At 49.0% G+C, this 19,995-nt stretch overlaps 1 protein-coding gene across 8 annotated transcripts in view; it reads left to right on the top strand.

The window, feature by feature from the left end:
* WDFY4 (WDFY family member 4) overlaps window positions 1–19,995 on the top strand; it is a 301,742-nt gene that overhangs the window by 107,926 nt on the left and 173,821 nt on the right. For all 8 annotated transcript variants that reach the window (XM_070493267.1, XM_070493276.1, XM_070493259.1 and 5 more), the window contains 8 exons: window positions 378–609; window positions 1,709–1,854; window positions 2,892–3,003; window positions 3,736–3,926; window positions 10,022–10,174; window positions 15,421–15,494; window positions 17,782–17,943; window positions 18,536–18,627. In XM_070493267.1, coding sequence (XP_070349368.1) covers window positions 378–609; window positions 1,709–1,854; window positions 2,892–3,003; window positions 3,736–3,926; window positions 10,022–10,174; window positions 15,421–15,494; window positions 17,782–17,943; window positions 18,536–18,627 — 1,162 coding nt within the window. The remainder of the gene's footprint in view (window positions 1–377; window positions 610–1,708; window positions 1,855–2,891; window positions 3,004–3,735; window positions 3,927–10,021; window positions 10,175–15,420; window positions 15,495–17,781; window positions 17,944–18,535; window positions 18,628–19,995) is intronic.

Raw genomic sequence — 19,995 nt, 5'->3', positions numbered from 1 at the left:
AGTTTTATTTCTTCCTTCCCAATCTGTATTCTCTAATTATTTTTAGTACATAAAACTTAATTAACGTGCCAGTACCAGACATTCAGGTTCGTAGTGGAATGACTGGGACAAAAGAGATGAACATTTTAGTGGCTCTTAATTTTTTTCATCTGTTTCCAAAGGCAGAGTGTCAGTTTTTACACCCACCACCATTTTGTAGGCTGTTTTAATGCATACTTCTCAGCTTTGGGAATTGTCTTTCTAACGTTTGTAGGTAAAATAAGTTTTTACTCTGGGTGAAGAATAAGGTACATCTTTTTATATCCATATGTATTTATTTGATTAATTCTGAGGTTAAACAGCTCCCTCACCCCTCCCCATCCTTTGTATTTTAACAGATGTTATATATTCAGGCCTTGCCGGGACCTTTCCTTTCAATGGATCCATCTTCATTTGTGGATGTTTATGGATATATTGCTACCCCTCGAATTTGGAAACAAAAGTCGTCATTAATATGGCGTCTTGGCCCTGCGTACCTCTTAGAGGAAACCATCTCAATGGAAACGCTGGAAGTCATTAACAAACTTGGCCCAAGATATTGTGGTAACTTCCAAGCGGTGCATGCCCAAGGTATGGAGTGTTTTGATTTATAATGATCTTGCTGATATCATTTTAAAATGGACATCCAGTTATTTATAGCATATTTATAAAGAATAAACTCAGCACAGATCAGTCATTAGGGAAGACCTCTGTAATTGGATCATTACATATTTACAACCCAGCAGAAAATGTCGCAGAAAAGGAAATGACAACATCCTTTGGATGTCAACTCTAAAGAACATAATGGAGGAGAGGGGTGGGTAATACCGTCGGCAAAGAAAGAGAGAAGAGAATGAGATAAATAAGTTACATTCCTTTTAATGAAGAAGCTTTTTAACTAAAGCATACTGCTGTCTTCAATTATTAAACAGGCAGACAAAACATCCCCATTTTCGTTATTGATTGTTGGCTGTTCAAGCTGGGAGCATTGCTCTCTGAGCTCCATCAAGCCAGGGGGTCAGCTCCCATCTGGGAAGGATGATAAATGAATCTGTGTGCAGAAGCCTTGTGCACGGTGAAGGGCGATTGAGCGCTGCTGAGTGCTTCTGTCTCCAGGCCTTAAGTCTCCTTTGAACTTCATTTCCTTGGGCAAATGTCAGTGGCCAGAGGAGTGTAATGAAGTCAGGTACGTGGCCAAAGTGTCACCGACTCTTTAGCCATGTTTCTCTACTAGCACATGTGGCTCTCCCTGACTTGGGGACAAGGGTGCTAATTCCAAGCGGGATGTTCACCATGGACATGCAGCTCACTGAAAGTCTCAGGGCTCTCAGCCCAGCCTGTTTCATCTTTTAGATGTCAGCTTTCCCATCGCTTGGCCTTTTGGTTTGGGGAAGCGAGGTTGCATCCTGATAGAAGTCTCAAGCTATAGTCATTTCACCCCTGGGATGCCTCTGTTGTAGAGTAGGGTCTGTCTTGTGAGATTCTGTCACAGTTTTCTGTAAATGTCAGAGAAGCCAAGCACATGACATACAAACATACAACATATAAACGTACAATGCAACAATGTAACAACATCCCAACATTCTCTCAGAGGCTGCTTTGCACTTAGCAGTAGGTGTTTACCCTACTGGGGATTAATTCCCTTCTCTGCAAAATGAGAGTAGAAATGACTGAAGACCTGTTATTTTAGGAGAGGACCCCGGTATGGAGGCGACGCCGCTGGTTGCGGAGGAAAGTGTTTCCTTCAGCCTTCACATAGCCAGCTCCTCCACCACCACTGTTGCGGACATTAGGAACGCTTACAATGAGGTGGACAGCCGCCTGATTGCCAAAGAGGTTGGTACGCCTTCTACATTCACTTGCTGCGCCCTTTGGGAGTCATGATCTTGTGGCTCGCTTCAGCTTTCCATGAGTGAGTGAACCCTAAGCCATGCTGCACACGCGTAGACGGATGCGCACGGGAGTGCTTCCCGCTTCATTCGTTGAAATACTCTACGGCTCCCCACCCATCAGCATCCCCCACGCCTAAACCTTTTACCTGTAATTGCTCAGAGAGGAAAGTGGGGGCTCTTCATTCTTCACCGTAGAGCAAGAACAAATGGAAGATTTAGAAACCCTTTGTGACCCTGACAACGCTGTTGAGCTTCCGTTTTCCAGGTGCTCCTCACCCCCCAACAGGGCCATGTGTTCTTTGAGTTGCTGTGTTTGTTTTAAAACAGCAAATTTGCAAAACAGCAGGCAGACATGTTTGCAGATGTAGTTGCCATGAGATGTACCGTCCCCTAATTCCCGCATAAAGGGCTCGTTTGCTTACTGCTGATGAAATTGGGCTGATTTGTTTACAGCCTCTGCACCCTCACAGACAGAGGGCCACTTCCTGTCACTGAGGAGGAAGGATCAGGGAACAGGGCCTGCAGAGAATCAAAGCTGTGCCTTACGGGCAGAGTACGTTCTGATGGCAGAGGCCAGGAGTCCCAGCTTCCTGGTCCTCTGAAACCGGTGAGCCTGGAGCTCACAGAGGCCGGACAACCCTAGACTCGGAAGGAGGGAGCCCTGGGCTTTGTAGCACTGTGTCACCTCCAAGTCCTGGGGTCCTCCTCGCCCTCGTGGGCTCCTCGCTGTGAGCATGTGGGACATCGGGGCACGACAGCATAACTGAAACTGCTCCCTTATGATTAAGCCACAGCCTGGGACGCAGGACCCGCGACCCTGAATTTTGGCTTCGGTCCCCCTGACATTGGTTCAATTATTATTCATTTGCTGAGTGCCAGCCCTGGGCCAGGCCTTGGGGTGCCTGCCCTCCGGGAGCTCAGGAACAAACCTCTTCCTCTCCAGGAAAGTTTCTTGGGACTAATTGTTGCCTATTTCTCTAGATGAACATTTCATCCCGTGACAATGCCATGCCCGTGTTCTTGCTGAGAAACTGTGCTGGCCACCTGTCTGGTTCTCTTCGAACCGTTGGAGCCGTGGCTGTGGGCCAATTAGGTAGGTCAGGCCATGGACTTTTCGGCCATTTGGGAAGAGGGGCTCATGGCTGTCATCGCTTGTGCAGCCTGGAGTTCTGGAGCGGCAGGCAGGGCAGAGTGTGTTGGAAGCAAGAAGGGGAGGGCGAGGGCTGGGGAGTTCATCCTGCTGGAGAGTTGGCCTCACACGTTGCTTATGGGTCAGTTTACCTTGCTGCCTCTGACAATTGGGAGTGACCTCCGCTGCTAACCAGGCTGGCATCTAGGCACAATGGAGCCTATCTAGTGGGCACAGTGGGACCTTTGAGCGGAGGCAATGGTTGTGGTTGTTTGGGTGAAAACAATAGCCAGCGATGGTGGGTTGCCTTGCAATCGGGCAAGAGCAAAGCCACTCATTGGTGCAGGATCTAAAGAGCAGACAACAGCCAGAGGGGGTCAGAGCTGCCGGCAAACCGAGGCTCAGAGGGTGTCCGGCTCATCTGGCACTCTGGACTGAGACAGAGGGTGGCAATCTGAAATCCCCTGGGCAGTTTCAGCCTTCTGATGACCCAGAAATAATTCAACACAGGTCTCCCAGTGACCTGAGACCTTCAAAGCCCCCTGCCCTTCCTCCCAGCCTGAGGCGCGTCCAAAGGCCCCTCTGCTGTGAGTGGTCAGTGGCAGTGGCAGCCCATTTGCCCTCGCATGCTGCCGGGCACTTTCCACCGCAGTGAAGCTGTGACGTGCTCAGGGACTGTCCTTTCCTCCCACTCAGGGGTAAGGGTGTTCCACTCCAGCCCTGCTGCCAGCAGCCTGGACTTCATCGGCGGGCCCGCCATCCTCCTGGGTCTCATTTCCTTGGCGACGGATGACCACACCATGTATGCGGCTGTGAAAGTCCTGCACTCGGTCCTGACTAGCAACGTCATGAGTGACCACCTGATGCAGCACATCTGTGGGTACCAGGTAATCCCACCCTCCCATCTGAGCCTGGGACTCCCCGAGGGGCTGGCGTCCCCAAGGAGCAGGGAGGAGCTTTGCTGGCCCCCATGGACATTCTCCCTAGCATGACTTCTGGAGAAGGGAGGCTGAAAGCCCCCGGGGCCTGAGACCAGTGTCGCCACAGCAGAGGGCCAAGTGACAGCCAGCCAGAGAGGGCCTCTGATCAGGATGGGGTGCTCACTTGCCTGTGACTACTGGCATCTTTCACTGATGAGTTCAAGAATCATTTGCGACCCCCCACTTTGCATCTAGCATGATGACTAAGAGCCCAGGCCGCAGAGTCTGACTGCTGGGTTTGAATTCTGCCTCTTCCTCGAACTTGCTGGTTAACCTTGGATGAGTTACCCACACTCTCTGTGTCACTTTGCCCACCTGTATGATATGGATTGTCCTACTTGCTGTATCATGGGGTTGCAGTGAGGACTTGACCATTTAATACGAGTGATGGGCTCAGAATTATGTCTGGCTTAGAATACGTGCTCTATAAACATTAGCCAGCTTTAGCTCTTAATCTCTCTGTGCCTCAGCTCTCCTCTGTGTAAAATGGGAAGAACAACAGAACGTATTATGTGGGGTTGTGACGATTAAGTGAGTTAACCTGTGCTGACTGCTCAGAAGGGTGTGTGCTCAGAGTAACTGCGGCGGCTGTGTTCACTGGGATTGTTATTGCCTCTGACTGTCCATCAAGCAAGATGCGATAGGGTCACTGCCCTCAAGTAAGCTCCTGTGTGCCTGGGAGGCAGCGCAGAAAGGAAACATGAGGGGCAGGGCTGGGGTTGAAGCGTAGACAGGGTCATTCAGGCACAAAGATGGTGGCTGGCTCCTCTGGGCACAGTGAGAGAGACTTCCTCTCTCTTTGGCCCCCGAATCAGAGCCTGAGGACAAGAAAGCCATATGGTGTCACCTGAGGCCACGCCCTCTCACCTGGACTGCAGCCACAGCTGGACAGCTGCTCCTCCTGCCCCTCCCTCACAGCCCATTGAAGGCAGTCATAGTTCTACGTCACAGCCCGATGATAGCTCTCCCCGTGTGAACTATCCAGAGGCATTCCATCACTGATACAGCGTCCCCAAGTCCTCAGACTGGTTTCTAAAGGCCTTTCAAACTGGGCCCAACCAGTCCTTCCAGCCCCACCTCCCACCCAGCCAGTGTTTCACACCCTATGCTCCCACCTCCCCAGAGCCTGCACAGCCATGGGTTGCTAAACACGTCGTGAGACTCTGTGTTCCTGCGGCCTCAGCTTGGAGTGCCATTTCCCTCTCCTCTCCAGGGACACTCCTTCTTGCCTTCCCGGGCCAAGCTCAAATGGCTAGAGGGCTATGTCCCCTGCCCCCTGAGCTGGGTGTGTGGCCGCCTGCTGGCCACCGTGGTGCTGTGTGCATGCCCAGTGCTGGGCACTCTCACGTGACGCTGCAATGATGCCCTCGGCTCAGCTCCATCAGACTGCACTTGATTAGGGCCGGCCCTTTCATGTTCTTTGCCGGTGCATCCCTGAGACCAAACAGACACTCAGTAAATATTTTGGTAATAAGTGTATGGGTGTGTCTGGGTTTACCTTAAAACTCACGAAGTGGGGCTCTTGGTATATAAAAGTTTTCTTTGATTATATCCTTAAAGGCAGAAGTAGTGGGATTTGTTCCAGCTCAGCACATAAATATCTGCCATGGTGAGGGATTTTCATACTTATTGTGAACATTTCCAAAAAAGTGCAGAGCGGTTCCTGCTCCCACAGGTGTATCTAGAAGGATAAAATAAGATAAACAGCAAAATAATATTGGTGTAAATCAAATGCAATACATGTCTGAGAGTCTCTCCCAGAACTACCACACTCTGTGTGACTCAGTGGTTCCCCAGCCGTCTTCCCAGAAACTCTGAGCTCCCCAGAGGGCTGGGACCAGCCTAGGCTCGCTGTTGTCTCCTCACCGCCATGTGCAGGGCTGGGCACATGGTGAGTTCTCAATGCGTGCTCCTTTCACGGATGCTGTGCCTTGAGAGTGATAACATGCTTACAGAGCTGCCAAGGTGGCCAACATCACGTGTCAGCAGGGGAGTCAAAGAGAGCTTCATTAAGAACAAAGGCGATCAGAGGAGGCCCAGAGGACTGGGTTGGCCAAGTTTTTGGGGAAGGGGTGGTGGAGGCAAGGAGTGGCCCATGAATCTATTGACTCGACTCGTATTGACTGAGCCCCTCCTAAGAGCGAGGCACTGTGCTGGGCATGAGGGATATGGATGAACAAAATGGGTTTCACCTCTCCCTCCATGGAACCTCCTGTCTGCCTCAGACCATTTGGGCTGTTGTAACAAAAATACCATAGACCGTGTGGCTTATAAACCACCGACAGGGAGGCTGGGAAGTCCAAGATCAAAGTGCCGGCAGATTCGATGTCTGATGAGCGCCTGCTTCCTGGTTCATAGCCAGCCATCTTTACACTGTCCCCACAACGCAGAAGAGGCACGGGAGCCCTCTGGGGTCTCGTTTCTAAGGGCACTAATGCCACTTACAAGGGCTTCATCCTCATGACTGAATCACCTCCCGAAGGCCCAGCGCCTAATATCATCACACTGCGGATTAGGTGTCCAACAAATGAATTTTGGGAGGGCACAAACACTCAGCCTTCAGCACTGTCTGGTGGGGTGGACAGAAAAATATTATTGTCATGAGACGAAGATCCCCAAATACTTTGACTAAAAAACCCATCAGACTCAGAGATTTATTGTCCCTGTACGCATGAAGGCAGAAGAAGGAAATTGTAAAACTCTTCTTAGAGCTTGAAAAAAGAAACGTTTCAGGGATCTATGTCTTCGGGGAAAATCAGGAGAGGCTGGGCGGTGGTAGGAGAGGTAAGAAATGGCAGGTTTGAATAAAGAAAGATGATGATGATGATGATGATGATGATTATTATTATTGGCCTTCCTTGACTGCTCTTTATAAAATAGAACTCGTCCTGCCTTATCCCTTTCTAGATGCTTTCCCTTGCTTTCTGTTTCTTCATTGGCATGATATTACTTGTTGTCGTGTTTGTGATCTGTTTCATGCCGTGGACGCGTGCTCCATGGGGGCAGCACTGGGGCTGCTCATTGTTTGCTGCACCCTAAGAGCACACGGCAGACAGGAGGTTCTCCGTGAGGATTTGTGGAATGAGTCAGTGAGGGAGAGCAAGGGTCTTCCATGAAGCAGTTTGCTCAGGAGCGGATGGAATCAATTTTTTAGACTTTTACGTTGTATCCATTTGCTGGTTTGCTGATTGGATGTGAGAGCATAATGAGAGCATAAACCTTCCTCTCTGTTATTTCTATCAAATTTATTTATCATCCTCTTCTCAAACGAGGCAACATCCAGCCAAGTTTTATAAGACGGATTTTCATAGCGTGGCAAAGAAGGAGGATGGTGTTCCAGACTAACTTGTGGGATCCTGTATGGGTTTCTCCACACGGCTGGGAGGAAGGATGATCGCGGGCCAGTGCACAGTAAGCGTGGATGGCGACGGGGGAGGACCAGCTCTGGATCTTGTCTCAGAGGTGATGAGCAGTCATGATAAGCCTTGGAACAGGGGAATGCAATGATTGATGCTTTACAATGACCTTGACACCAGTGTGGAAGGTGGTCAGAGCAGTGAGATTGGAGCAGGAGACTGAGATGACACCAGCTCGCTCTGAGACTACCTTTCTGACCTGGGGAGACTCAAGATCTTTGTGAGGAGTCTGGGCAGATAGCACAGGAGAGCAGCCGGTGCTGTGTACCCAGCATGCTGCACGCAGGAAGGAAGACATTTTTGGGACGTGCAAGTCTGAAATGTCTGTGAGACGTCACAGGTAGATATCAAGTGGGATAGATGGCCCTGGGGCTCAAAGGGGCTGGAGGCATAAATCATGATGATATTTAATCCATGGAAACTGGTGAAATAGGCAAAGAGAGGGGTAGGGAGAGAGGAGGACTGAGGAAGAAGCAATGAAAGCTAACACAGAGAGGTTGGAAATATGATTAAAACCCAACAAAGGAGATTGAGAAGAAAGAGGGAAGAGAAACTAAAGAAAATGTTGTCAAAGAAACTGAAAGAAGACGGTGTTTCAAGAAGGCGAGTGTGGTCAAACAAGGCTAAATGCTGATCAATAACGAAGCAAACTAAGGACAGAGGTGTCCCTGTTGGATTTGGCACCTGAAAGTCGTTGGTGACCTTTCCAAGGCCGGTGGACAGGTGGAGGCAGCAGCCAGCTGAAGGGGGTTGAAAGGAGAATGTGAGGGGAGGACATGGAGTCACAGTTTGCCTAAGGTGCTTTCCAGAAGTTTCCCTCTGAAAATGAGTAGAGAAATGGGGTCCAAACTAGAGGGATTAGGGCTGAAGGGAGTGTTATTTTTAAGGTAAGAAATAGTACAGCATATTTGTTGGTGGAGGGAGGTGAGAGAAGAGAGAGAGATGGATGAAACTGGAAGAGAAGAGCTATCCTGAGAAGCAGTGTCCTTGAGAAGGTGAGAGGTGGGTTCCAGAGGCCAGGTGGATGGAGACCCTGCTTGTGACAGGAAAGAACACAACACAGGCATTCGTGGATCTGGTGATGGGAAGACAAGAGTGGGCACGTCTGATGGGGTCTATCTTCTCAGCAGAATACGAGGTCCGGTGAGGGAGGGGAAGGGAGTTGGGGGAGAGAGAAGAAGAGATGAAATCCTCATCTTTAAGATGAGAAAACCAGCTTCCTAGAAAAATGGTTGGACTGCCAGGTCAAATGAGTTCTAATTTGACATTTGACATTATTAATGTAAAGTGAAGCCAGTCGGACTACGTGTGCGATTTCTCTCAAGCAACTCTCAGCCATCCTAATTATGTCCTGGTGGGTGTGGGGGCGCGGTCAGCTTTCAGATATGTCAAAGAAGTGACTGGAACAGTCTGAAAAGATATTGAGTATTTTCTGATCACAGTTGTCTTCGTCACTTCGGGCTGCTATAACAGAATTCATAGACTGGGTGTCTTATAAACAACAGAAATTTATTTTCTCACAGTTCTGGAGACTGGGAAATCCAAGGTCAGGGTGCCAGCATGGTTGGGTTGGGTGAGGGCCCTCTTCTGGATGGCAGGTGGCCGACTTCTCATTGTATCCTCACGTGGCAAGGAGCAGAGCAAGGAAGCAAGCTCTCTTGTGATTCTTATAAGGGCATTAATCCCATTTATGAGAGCTCCACCCTCCTGACCTCATCTAATCCTGATTATATCCCAAAGGACCAACCTCCAAATACCATCACATTGGGGAACAGTGTTTCAACATACTAATTATGGGAAGACACAAACATTCAGTCCAAAACAACAAGCAAGACTTCCCAAAGGCACGTTGAAAGAGGATGTCTGGGAAGAGAGGGAGAAGGGGTGGCCTGTGTGAGATCAGGCATAGGGAATTAAGCTATGGAGGAACTGAGAATCTGGATGAGTAGAGGAGAACGCAGATGCTCATGGATGGCTGGGCAGACTGACTTTTGTGTGACTGAGGTCAACAGAGACACGAGCCTTGGTGGGATCCATTTTCTTAGCCTCTGAGACAGGTGTGTGCCACTGGGATCCCAGTGCCTCCATCCTGGTATGGGTGCCTGCAGGATGCTAGTTTCCCATGTTCTGGCACAGGAGGATGGCACATCCATGCCTGCAGCCTCCAGCGATGCTGAGTGTAACTGGGTTCATGGGCAGATGGTGGCTTCCTGGTGATACAGCGACGTTTATGGGATGGTTATGAATGCAGAATCCAGTAAAAGAGAATGAGAAATAGCACTCAGAAATGTAGGAGGAAACCAGGAGAGGGTGGCTGTCTGAAAACGCAGAAGATTCAGGACGGAGCAGGGGGTCCCCAGTGAGAGGTCAAGTCACGCAAGTACAGAAGGGTGAACGCTGGGGGGGAAGCTACCACAGAGGCTGGGTATGTTTTTCTTCTGAGAACAGGGGAACAAAGGAGGGGGTGCCAGAGAGCAGAGGTTTTCCAGGCTGGGCCAGCCAAAGTGCAGCAGGAACAGTGAGGGGAAGGGGAAAGAGTCCTCAGGCCGTATTCATGAGGACACCGCTTTGTCTTAACCGTTCCAGATGATGGCGTTTCTGCTGAGGAAGAAGACGACTCTCCTGAACCACCGCATTTTCCAGCTGATCCTCTCCATCGCTGGCACTGCAGAACTGGGCTTCGGGTCGTCTGCTATCACCAACGTTGGCGTCTTCCAGCACATCCTCTGCAACTTTGAGGTAAACTGCAGGCTGGTCATCAGCCCTACAGGAGTGTGCGCGCGATGATAAAGAAAGGCTTCAGTCTTCTCGTGTGTGAAATGGAGACCATCGTCTCTCCCTAGCAGGCTGGTGTGGGGGTCAAACCCAAAAGGGTTTTAAAGCTGGAGGGTAGCATATATATATATATATATATATATATATATATATATATATATATGAGGGTTTAAAAAAACGTATCCCAATAATCCATTTGGATGGTGCTTTGCTGTTTACAAAGTCTTCTTGAAAGGGATGACTGAGGCTAAGTGACGAGTATTGCAGCTTCTTTGGGTGGGCGGATCCATCCATCCATGAAGCATACCAAGTGTCCCCTGGCCCAGGGTCGGGCACTGGCAGTGTCCTAGAGACACTGTGAGCACAAGGAGCCAGCCTCTCTACACAGCCGCCTGGGCCCGGACGTGACAAGGTTGACACTGCAATGTGCTGGGTGCCAGTGACGCAGGTGCAGGGCTTCTGAGAGAGTGGGAGCGAGAGAGCAGGCAGAGTAGATTTACGGATCAGGGACTCTGGGGCTGAGTCTGGCAGAAAGCAGTCAGTGGGAGAACGTTCCAGGTGGACGGTATGCTATTTGCATGCATGTAGGGATGACAGCAATCATGGGATTTGCGAGCAAGCGGCTGGGAGGGCACCTGCAGGAGCGTTTGCTGCAGGTAGAGGGGAGGCTGGAGGGGGCGACGGAGAAGCCAGGCTGAAAATGCTCAGCTGCAGGACATGCCCTTTAGCCAATACATGCTGAGGTCCCTGGAAGTATTTTAAAACTGTTTTTTTTTTTAATTAAAAAATAATATATGCTCATCACAGATTATTTTAAATTACAGAAAAGTGAGGGGGAAAAAAAAAGTGAGACCCGGACATCTGTTGTCAACCTTGAATGCAATCCTTTTTTGTACTTTCTATGCATAATATACATATTTTATCATAGTCATCATCATAGTGTAGGTATTATTTTGACTCCTGCCTTTTCTCACATAACATAAGCATTTAAAAATTTTTATCACGGACTCTTACAAGCATTGCTCTGAGGTCAGAATAATAATCTGTGTTGTAGGGAGTTCCTGGTTTCTTCGTCATTCTCCTATTGTCAGATTCTCAGATTATTTCTCTGTGTTGTTGTTATGAATGAATGCTATTATACACAGCATTTATGTGCATACGTTTCCCCTACTTTTGAAAATATTTCCTTATAATGATTAAAGTTGAATTATTAGGATACAGGCTTTATAAACAATTTTTGGTTTGTTGACAAGTTTTGCTAAACTGCTGATAACTGAGAATGTCAACTAAAGAACGATATGTTAGAGTTTTATTTTAGGTCTACAACTCTGGTGGCAAGAGCCCCAGGCAAAGAGGTCGTGAGGTTGTTGCAGAAATCCCAGTAGACGATTTTGGAACCTCAACTGCAGCAAAGGCAGTGGGGTAAAGAAGAGGATCAATGAAGATTATAATCCAAATTAGAAGTGACATAGAATGAATGACAAGGAAAGCACTATCGACTCAGGTGTCATTTAGTGGTGGGGGTACGTTCTGAGAAACGTGTTAGGCGATTTTGTGGCTGTGCGAACATCGGAGCATGTGCTTACAGAAACTTAGACGGTATAGCCTACTACACACCTGGGCTATATGGTACCAATCTTATGGGACCACCATCATACAGGTGGTTCATCATTGACTGAAACGCTCTTATGCGGTGCCTGACCATACATCAACACTTGGAGGGGGAGCTGCTGAAAGCTGGACTTAAAGGACAATTTATAGTCATCAGTGTGTATATTAAAAAAAGAGAACATTTTTAATTAACGAAAGGAGCCTCCAGATCAAGAAGTTAGAAGGGCCAAAAAAACCCAAACCCCCCCGAAAATCCTACAGAACCCCCAAAACAGACAAACAAAACAAAATTCAGAGAAAGAAAGAAAGAAAAACAAAGACGAGAACATAAATTAATTAAATAGGAAAGAAAAAAACATAGAAAGGATCAACAAGGCCAATAACCGGTTCTCACAAAACAGACAAACCTGTGGAGACTGGTCAAGAAAAAAGACAGGAGGCACAACGTGCTTAAATTAGGAGGGAAGACGGGGGATACGCAGGGAGGGACCGGCAACTCAAAAGGCAACAAGAAAACAGGGTCAGCAAGTTCGTGCCGGGAAATGTGAACACTTAGCTCCTTTGAGCAAAATCTCCAAGAAAATTTGTTTCCAAAGGTCATTCAAAAAGAAATAAAACACTCAAACAGTCCTATAACTATCAAATAAATTGAATCCTGGGTTTAAAATCTTACAAACAAGGAAACAACATCCACAAGGGAAGTCCAGGCTCTGGGCGTCTGTAGGGAAGTTCCACTAGCTGAGAAATGGGCCATCCAGCCTTAAAAACTCTTCTAGGACCTGAAAAGGGGGCACTCTCAGCTGATTTTATGAGCTAATCTTGATACCAGAACCCAAAAATGACATTATGGGAAGTGAAAAAGTACAGGCCAATCTTATTGATAAATAAAGCTACAAAAATCCTAAATAAAATAGGAGCTAATTGAAACCAGGCCAGGATGATCACCCTGGACCCAGATCTGAAGATGGGTGAAAGGATTGTGGGGGAAGCCAGTGAGGCCTGGAGGATGGGCTGCCTGTGCACCATGGGAAAGGAGATGGGCATAAATAGACGGACTACCTTGCTGAACGAGACAGGGTGTCTTGGCTGTACAGCCGCCCCTTCTGAAGTGCTGTGGCCGTGCTCAGGCAGCTTGGCTCAAAGGCAGCCTTGCCACCAGCCTGGCCCAGGACTTACCCAGGCAGGACCCCACTGTACCCCAACTGCCTGCTCCTGGAATGACCATGGGCACCAGCCCACACCCTTCAGAGTAAAGTACCCTTTAGGGGAGCTGGTGCTTTTAAAGCTGGGGTTAAGAAAACAAGCGACCGATAAAAACCAGAAGCTAAAAGACAAAGTAAAACAAAATGAAATAAAGTAAAATGTAAAGATTAAGAGGACAGGATTTCAAACAGAAGAAAAGTTTCCCAAATGTCCGTCCACATCAAGTCAAGTAAGAGCAGGGGTGTGTGCCTGGTATTTGGAGGTCACTGACAGGCCTGGTGACAAGTAAATAGTGGGATCAGAAGTGAGGCCTAGAGTGGAGAGGGCTGGTGGACAGTCAGTGGGCTTTTGAAGAAGAAAAGAAAAGAAGAGAAGAAAATAGAGGGGAGGGAGTTTCAGGACTTAAGACAGGAGATGAGTTTGATTGTAGATTGAAGAGGAGAAAGAAGTGAAAAAGGGGTGGTTAAAATGGGCCAGTGGGAGAATCACCTCTTGATGGGACAAGTCCTTGAAGGGGAGGAGGGGGTTTGGAGACAAGAGAGTCAGTTACAGGAACAGGGCCAGGATTCATTATGGCTGGGGTGAAGGAGGAGAGTGACAGGAGGATGAGAAGCAGAGGGGGAGACAGGAAGTTGTGAAACAGGGGCAAGGGGTGGGGGAGACAGGAAGTTGAGGGCATTCAAGTCTTAGGCTTTGGTTTCTTGAAAAAGGGACAGGCCAGCTCACTGAGAGTGAGAGAAGGGGTGGAATTTGACACATCATCCGTGTGATATTCAAACAAATTTAATCCAGACTTCTTAACTCAGTCCTTAGCACGGGGTTTATGTGACGCAGGGTAACAACCAAAAGCTTCAATTATTCACGTTTCCCCAAATTCAGATATTTGGTGTTCCGTAAAGTAATGTTTAAGAGAGCTAGGCCACCTCAGATGTGCTGTGGGGACTTCTCACTGTTCCAAGCTCTGGAAAGGAGGTGGGGGTATGCTTCTGTGGGAGGGTAAGGGGTGCTGGAACATGCTAGATTGGGAGGAGCATGTTTTAATTTCTCAGTTCTTCCAGCTCCCAGCATTGAGTCTGGCACATCATTTATTCAATGACAGGCTTCATGCAGGAATGTTCCAAATGTGCAGGGTTCTTGGGGTCCTACAGACACGTACCTTGGGCGCCATGCCTGGCTACTGCTGCCTTCATGGGCCTCCTGGTAAACTTGTGTCCACAGGGGTTCTTTGACTTTCCCTCTTAAGTAAGAGATGGAAGCCATGGCCACCTGCTTGGTTAAAGTGAGGTTGATTCTTGACCTTATGGGTCACCATCTGCAAAATGCCTGTGAGGGAACACAGTGTGGAGGCAAGAGGGTGGGCTCCATGGTCACTGGAGCCAGTCTACCAATTAAAACCCGCGGGGCCCCAGGCCAGTCACTCAGTCTCTCTCAGCCTCACACTCCTTATCTACTACACACAGATAAAGATATCATTTTACGACTTTGATGGCACTTCTTGCCTCCAGCAAATAGTATCATTTCTAAGTGTGAACTCTTCTTGCTGCTAAATGAAGGCACTCTTATAATTGTGGGCCTGAACCTTCTGGATTCTGGGCCTTAGGAAATGTCAGTATTTAGAGATCAGAAATAGTAGAGCTCTCTAAGGGGGAGCAGAAACAAGACCATCAACTGGGGCCATCAACTTTGCCCCAGAAGGATGGTTAGCAGCTGCCTTTTGTTTACTGTGAATGAAAACAGCCCAAGTGATAAACTCCACTCTCAGAATCACAGTGTGTTTCACATCTGTGTGTCCCTCATGTTCCTGTTTTATGAATAGGGAATGTGGCTGTGCTGCAGGTTTTACGGATAAAGGAACCTAAGAAAGTGTTGCATGCAGAAGTTGGGTGTATAGTCGATATGGCATAAAACCTGACAGGCGAGACCCAGCTTCTGATTCCAGGCCTACCACTTGCTGATGGCGCGTGGGACCTGTCACTCAATGGATCTGTCTCAGTCTCTATTTTCTCATCTCTAAAGTGGGAACACTAGTATTTGCCTTGTGGGATCCAGTGAGGAGGAGATACGTTTGATGGGTGAACACATGGGCTGTGGGGCCCAGGGACGGGCACACATAGGGGATGGTTAGTACCCCCACCAGTCCTTGGTTGGACTCTGACCCAAATGAAGCGCTATGCTGCAGAAGAGATGGGAAGGAGGAGAACGGTGTCTGAGCTTTCCCCCGAGAGGGATCCTCTACGTTCTAGGTGTCGGGGGAGCTGGTCTGATTCCAGAGCTGGTAAATTGTGTTAGTGATTCCAAGCCAAAGGAGACCACGTCCAGCACCCTCTCTGCTCACACTGCCTGGAATGCTTCTCCAACACACGTCTTGGTTTCACCCTGTGTCTGTTGTCTTCCAGCTCTGGATGAATACTGCGGACAACCTGGAGCTCTCCCTCTTTTCCCATCTCGTGGAAATCCTTCGATCACCAAGGTAGGCTGGGCTCTGGCAGCCTGGGGGTTAGAACCAAAGAGCCCATGCCAAGAACAGGGACTGAGAAGGCAGAAGGGTCAGTGGCTTAGCACCCACGGCCTTCTCCCACTCCCAGAGCACCGGGTCCCCAGGTGGCAGCAAGTCTGTCTCAGTTCGTTTGTGCAGCCATAACAAAATATCATAGACTGGATGGCTTATCAACAACTGGAATTTATTTTCTACAGTTCTGGAGGCTAGAAGGCTAAGAACAAGGCTATGACACATTGGGCGTCTGGTGAGGGCCCCCTTCCTGGCCTATAGACGGCTGTCATCTTGCTAGAGCCAGAAGGGGCGAGGGAGCTCTCTGGAGTGTCTTTTATACGCACACTAATCCCACTCAGGAGGGCTCCACCCTCATGACCTAAGCACCTTCCAAAGGCCCCACCTCCAAATGCTTCCACACTGAGGGTTAGCTTTCAACAGATGAGCTTTGGGGACACAGACATTCAGTCTACAGCAATGCCTCCCCAGCAGCTCACATACGGGGGCAGGTCTATTTCTGCTGGTTTTGGGGCCCTCTGGAGGAGCTCTGGCAGCTGGAACCTTCTCAGGGGCTCAGTAAGGTGGCCAATGAGGGAAAATATTTCTCTGTCCCATTTGCCTCCCCACCACCCTCCCTCTAAGTGACTCCTCCAGTCACTTTTTGAATTAATCAGGGATCTTTTGGTGGCAAGTGGCAGAAATCAACTCAAGCCGACTTAAGGAAGGAAGAAAGGGAGGAAACAAGGAAGAGAGGAGGAGGGAGGGAGAAAGGAAGGTGGAGAAGGAGGGAATTTATTGGCTGGTACAACTGAACGGAGCAGATCTTCACCTGCGGCTGGTGGCGCTCACGCTGCTTTATCTGAAGTCCGTCACCCATCTTGTCTCTGTTCTCTTCATGCTGGCTTCATTTCAGGCAGGCCTCCCATGGCGGCAAGGTGGCTCCTCGGAGCATCTCCTCCACTCAGCACAGTCATCAAGGGTAAAGGGCTCCTTTTTACTCCATAGTCCTAGCAATAGGATGGAGTCTTGGTGGGGGCCATCTTGGGTCACGTGGCCAGGCCCAGAGCATGACTTCACGTCTGGAGTGGGTGGAGGGGAGTTAGGAAAAGGTAGACCCCCAAAGAAAACCAGGGGCAGTGATCAGAATAAGCGAGACTGGACGCTTCTATGCAAGGAAGCTGATGTACAAGGCACCTGCCACGCATCAGGATATTCACAGCCACGCCCACCTGTCTCCTCTTGGGTCGGCTGTTCTGGCGATCATTAGCACCTTGCGTGGTTTGACTGTGTTTGCAAACATCTTTTCATTCAGCCACTCATTATTGAACATCTATTACAAACCCACTCCATTTCACACCCAGTTCTTAGGACTGAAATTTCAGAGAACAGGGCAGAGTCCTGTGCAGAAGGAATACAGAAAAACAGGCTGCGTGTGCAGTGATAAGAAAGAGCACAAAGATGAGGGAGATTATAGGTGGGTGAACTGCATCCTCTCTGCTGAGCCGATGAGCCAGATGGACGCAACTCACGCACAGACCTGGGCTGGTTCTGTCACTTGTGTATCGGGGATGTTGGGCATGGCAGAATTTAACATACTAATACTGAAAAGACAATTCAAGAAGGAGCAATCCGCCCCAATTCACCCTCCTCCACCTTTTTTTTTTTCTTTCCCACTTTCCATTTTCTTCCTGTACCTGTTGTTTCCTAAGAGATGGACATTTACCCTGGGAGCTGCTTTGTTTGGGGGAGTAGAATTTACTGGAAATTGGATTTGTGATTATTCTAAGGAAGGGGATGTGGATGCTTGAATTCTCCCTCGTTCCCCTTTGCCTCTCTGTGGCGTGTTCATCCACTTTGTGGTTTGGGGAGGGCAGGAAGAGTGCACACCCAGACAGGCTCTCCCTGGGCCCGCGCCCCAGCTGTTGGGAAGCACTCCGCGGTCGCACGCCAGTTGGCTGTCTTTGTTCTGAGTTTTCTGAGATCTGCATTAGTTTTCCCTGAATTGAAAAGTCAGTAATTAGGGGTTGTCTTTGAAGGCAGCTTCCGTGGGGTGGAAGGGTACGGGAGGCTCATCCCGGAGCGACTGGGGCACTTGGCAGACCCATGCTCGATGGGTGTCTGACAGCATTTTGACAAGTTGCCAAGATGGCATTGGAGTCAGAGGGCCACAGAGCAAGCCCAGCCTTGGGAACCTTTTCAGCAGAAACACAGCAAATTTGGTTCATTCCAGTAAAAGCTTTTACTGCCTCTCTCCTGGGCTCACCAGGGAGGGACCCAGGAATGCTGAAGTCGCTCACCAGGCAAAGCTTATACCCAAGCTCGTCTTCCTCTTCAATGAGCCGGGCCTCACTCCCTCCAAGATCCCCACCATCATTGCCATCCTGGGCTGTCAGCTGAGGGGCCACTTCAGCATCCAAGACTTGCTCAGGTACTGTGACAAGCTTCCCAAGGGGAAGGGCAGAGCATTGGGACCATTTTCTGAGGGAAGAGAGGCCCCAGGTCTCTCCTGACCACACTCAACACAGCATCACCACCTTTCAATGCAGTGGCAGGTTCTACTTCCTTGGGACCTTCTAGGGGTTTCTGTTCAGGGCTGAGAGTTCAGGAAATGGGTGGGTCTGCTAGCTTCCCCCTCAGGGCTATATGTTCACTGCTCCCTGGAGCTTGGACACGCTTACTGTGCCAAGAATTCAAGAATTTCCACAAGCACACCATCCCCACTGGCCGATGACCCAACGTGTCTGCCTTTTGTAGACTTCCCAAAGGACATTCTAGCTGGTATGACATTTGGCCTTTTCCGTCCTCATCACTATCCTTTCTATGGATCCGGAAGAGCTCTAATGAGTCCTGACAGATTTTAGAAGTCTGCCAATTTTGCGTTGATCATAGAATAACACGATTCCCCTCAAATCCTGCCGTGAAGCCACATTTGGGTGGATCTGTGTAGGATGCCTCTCTGTGTGTTCGTCAGACATGGGTTGAGCCCACGGTTGAGTGTATCCTTCTCTCTCTGCATTAAGAATCGGGCTGTTTGTTGTGTACACCCTCAAGCCTTCGTCGGTGAGCGAGAAGCACATCTGTGTGGACGGAGCCCCGGACCCCTCCGTGCCTGGTGAGAAGACCGTCCGCAGACTCCAATTTGAAGGCAGCGAGGTGGCTCTTACAGCGCCCCCGAGAGGCGCACCTTGTGGGGCCATTTTGCAGAGGGAAGGGCTGAGGAGGCAAAGAAGGGGAAGGCACCCCCCACCGAGCAGTCATTCCACAGTAGTGGCTTGTGAGGTCACAGTTTTATGATTAAGGCTGCAAACCAAGTCAAATTGTGTATTCTTCCTACACAAACCAGAATGGCTTCCAAGGAGGGCCTCTAGGAGAAAACTCAGTTTCCTGTAGACCACCAGGTGGGAGCCTTCATGCTCCAGCCCCTGCCTACCTCCATGGTTGAATCTCCCCCACCCTTGCTCCCCCTTTGAGCCCCAACTTCAACACTCGGAAGCACTTGTGGGTCCTAATGTGTGGTGGTCTGCCCTCAGTCCATTCTTTGCACATGCTGTTCCCTCTGTAGAAATGCCTCTCTTGCCGCACCCCTCTCCCTACCTCACCCATCTAGACTAGCCATTCCCAGTGCCACCAAGCCAGGCTAAGTCACGTCTTCTGTGCTTCTCTCCCCCTTGGGCTTACTTTCACACACAGGTTTGTGATTTGTTTCTTTGAGTCTCTCTCTCCCCAGCCAAGTGTAGAACAGTGGCCGCATCACATTTCGCATTCCGCCTGCTAGGGCAGGTGTGAAGGGAGCAATTCCCAACCACTTTGTCCTGGGCCCTCCATTTCTGCGCTCTCCAAGTCTGGCCCCTCGAGCTACAGGCGGCCATTTAAATTTAAATTCCAGTTATTTAAAATTTTAAATGCAATTAAAAATTCAACTCCTCAGCCACATTCCAAGTGCTCGATAACCACATGAGGCTAGCGGGTGCCGCACTGGACAGGGCAGATAAAAATCATTCTTCTCATCACAGAGGATTCTCTTGGACAGCATTACTCAAAGTAGATAAATGACATCAAGCCTGAGAAGTGGGAGTTACTATTCCCATTTTGCAGATGAGGAAACAGAGGCTCAGAGAGATTAGGACCTCTATAAGAGATGGGGTCAGGATCCAAATAGAGGGCGACATGACTCGAATTAGCCAAGCTGCCTCATGAGTCCTATTTCTGTAGCTTGTGTGCTCTGAGTTGGTTATAAGATAACTGGCCAACCAAAGGAATGAATGAACGGACAAGGAGCCAATGTGAGTTATTAGTCAACCCGTTTTCTTATATGGACTCCATTCTGAAACTTTTATCTAACTGAGCATCTTCTGTTAAGACAGTGCTAATAAATATCCTGCAGGGCTATCAAGTAAAGCTTCTTATTCCGCTGGATCTATATACCTCTTGCTACAATTCAAGTTCTATTTTTAGTGCAACATAGACGCTCCAAAGGCCT

The sequence above is a fragment of the Equus asinus genome, chromosome 2 (genome assembly GCF_041296235.1).
Source record: "Equus asinus isolate D_3611 breed Donkey chromosome 2, EquAss-T2T_v2, whole genome shotgun sequence".
Classification (NCBI taxonomy): domain Eukaryota; kingdom Metazoa; phylum Chordata; class Mammalia; order Perissodactyla; family Equidae; genus Equus; species Equus asinus.
This window is presented reverse-complemented; position numbering and strand designations above follow the sequence as displayed.